This window comes from Triticum urartu, chromosome 3A, assembly GCF_056163025.1.
Source record: "Triticum urartu cultivar PI428250 chromosome 3A, HENAU_Tu73, whole genome shotgun sequence".
In the NCBI taxonomy this organism is placed as follows: domain Eukaryota; kingdom Viridiplantae; phylum Streptophyta; class Magnoliopsida; order Poales; family Poaceae; genus Triticum; species Triticum urartu.
Genome location: NC_141875.1, coordinates 61,662,776 through 61,664,607, shown reverse-complemented (window position 1 = coordinate 61,664,607; position 1,832 = coordinate 61,662,776). Strand labels below are relative to the sequence as shown.

The 1,832-nt window shown below is 55.1% G+C and overlaps 1 protein-coding gene across 1 annotated transcript; it reads left to right on the top strand.

Moving 5' to 3' along the window:
• The first annotated feature begins 553 nt into the window (after positions 1–553).
• On the top strand, positions 554–1,604 carry LOC125547945 (uncharacterized). The gene has a single exon (XM_048711674.2). It carries the CDS (start codon positions 799–801, stop codon positions 1,309–1,311), a length of 513 nt encoding a protein of 170 aa, XP_048567631.1. The 5' UTR covers positions 554–798; the 3' UTR covers positions 1,312–1,604.
• Positions 1,605–1,832: the final 228 nt, after the last annotated feature.

Sequence of the window (1,832 nt, the reverse complement as noted above, 5' to 3'; positions counted from 1 at the left end):
GGGTAGGTCTTGCACGTATGCGCACCAAAAGCATTTCCCGCCAGCTTCCTCGTGAGAAAGGCGTTGCACGTACGCACGGCCGGGCTCGGTAGCTACGCGAAGAAACCATTGGGCGATCGATCCACCAGACGAACAATCATCAAGCAAAGCATGCCGAATAATGAATCGATCATTGTTCCCAACAAAACCCCCCATATCCAATTGTGGATTCACACTGGCTTGCAGGCAGCACTCATGAGACGAGCGCATACAACCAAGCGGTACAGCAAGGCAGCATGGCTGTACGTGCGCGTCAGTGTGCTGTGCCATTATTGTGCCCCTCAACGGATCGATCCATCGGTCGACCGAGGAGAAAAATATATATAAATAAAAAGGCAACTGATTTCTAGCTGAGAAAAAAATTATGATGGAACATGGCCATGGGGCTAGCTAACTAGCTCCTTCCTTGTGCACTGATTAGTGTTGGATGCGTAAGCGTGAGCATTAGTACTCGGTCGTTAAGGATCTAGATGTACATAAGGCCGGCCAGGACGACAAGCACACACACATGCATGAGTGATGCTGATCATCAGTGGCCCTCGCTAGATTTAATACTGCTGGCACCTCTCTCACCAAACTGTGACCATTATTCTTCTTGGCCTCCTCGTCGATCCTATCTCCTCTTTATATGCGTCTCCGGTCGTCACATCACGCCACCATAGAAGAGAGAGATAGTATCCACACAGAGAAGAGCGAAAGGGAGAGGAAGGTGGCTAGGCGCCTAGCTAGCTACGCGGGCAGCAACCCTGAGCTGATCGAATGGGGAACAGCCTGAGGTGCTGCCTGGCGTGCGTGCTGCCGTGCGGCGCGCTGGACCTGGTCCGGATCGTGCACCTCAGCGGCCGCGTCGACGAGTACGGCCGGGCCGTGCTCGCCGGGGAGGTCCTGGCGGCGCACCCGAACCACGTGCTCAGCAGGCCCTGCGGGTCCAGGCAGCAGGGCGGGCCGCGGATCGTCATCATCGTGTCGCCCGAGGCCGAGCTGGAGCGCGGCGAGATCTACTTCCTCCTCCCGGCCGCCTCCGTGCCCGCCGACGCCAAGAAGAAGACAAAGACCAAGCGCGAGCCGAGTCCCGGCGCCGCCGCCGAGGAGGGCCCTCGGCACCATCGCCACCATCGGCTCCACGTCCGCAGCAAGTCGGAAGGCAGCGCGGCCACGGCCGCCGTCGAAGGTCGCCAGCAGCAGCAGCAGCAGCACCGGAGGCGCATGAGCACCGGCAGCCACGCCACGTCGTGGCACCCGCACCTGGCGCGCATCGCCGAGGACCCCTGATCGAGCGCTGGCTCCCGGTCGTGCCGGTATTGTCCTTTCTGCATGGATGGTCTCGTTTTCCTGTCTGATCGCGTGGTAAATATTCTTGTTGCATGTCTCACATTTATTATTGTCTTGTTAAGCTGCCCCAAGTGTACATTGGATTCAAGCGTCGCGTGTGTAAACAGAACAATGCTGTGACCGTGGCATATGTTTTTCTTTGAGTTTTGAACTTCGTGATTTGTGCCTTGTGACACTTCTGTTGTAAATACAAAAGGAGCTGTCAATTTTGGTCTCTCCTAATGCCGTTTTTTTAGGGGAAAAGTCCAAAACAAACCTTCAACTTGTAGATGAAAGCTAAATCAAACCTTGAACTTCAAATCCCTGAAATTGGCACACCGAACTTTCTAATCCTAGTCTATTTTAAACCTTGGGCTGGTTTTCGATGGGATTTTTCGATGGGGGCAGCAGGTTGAGCCGGGATCATCGGTGACTGGGCCGACCCACCAAGCGTGTAGCGTGTTTTTCCTTTGACTTAGAAA

Bases quoted from the DNA above. Each gene is read 5' to 3' on its own strand.
- LOC125547945 (XM_048711674.2), top strand. From the start codon at position 799: ATGGGGAACAGCCTGAGGTGCTGCCTGGCGTGCGTGCTGCCGTGCGGC.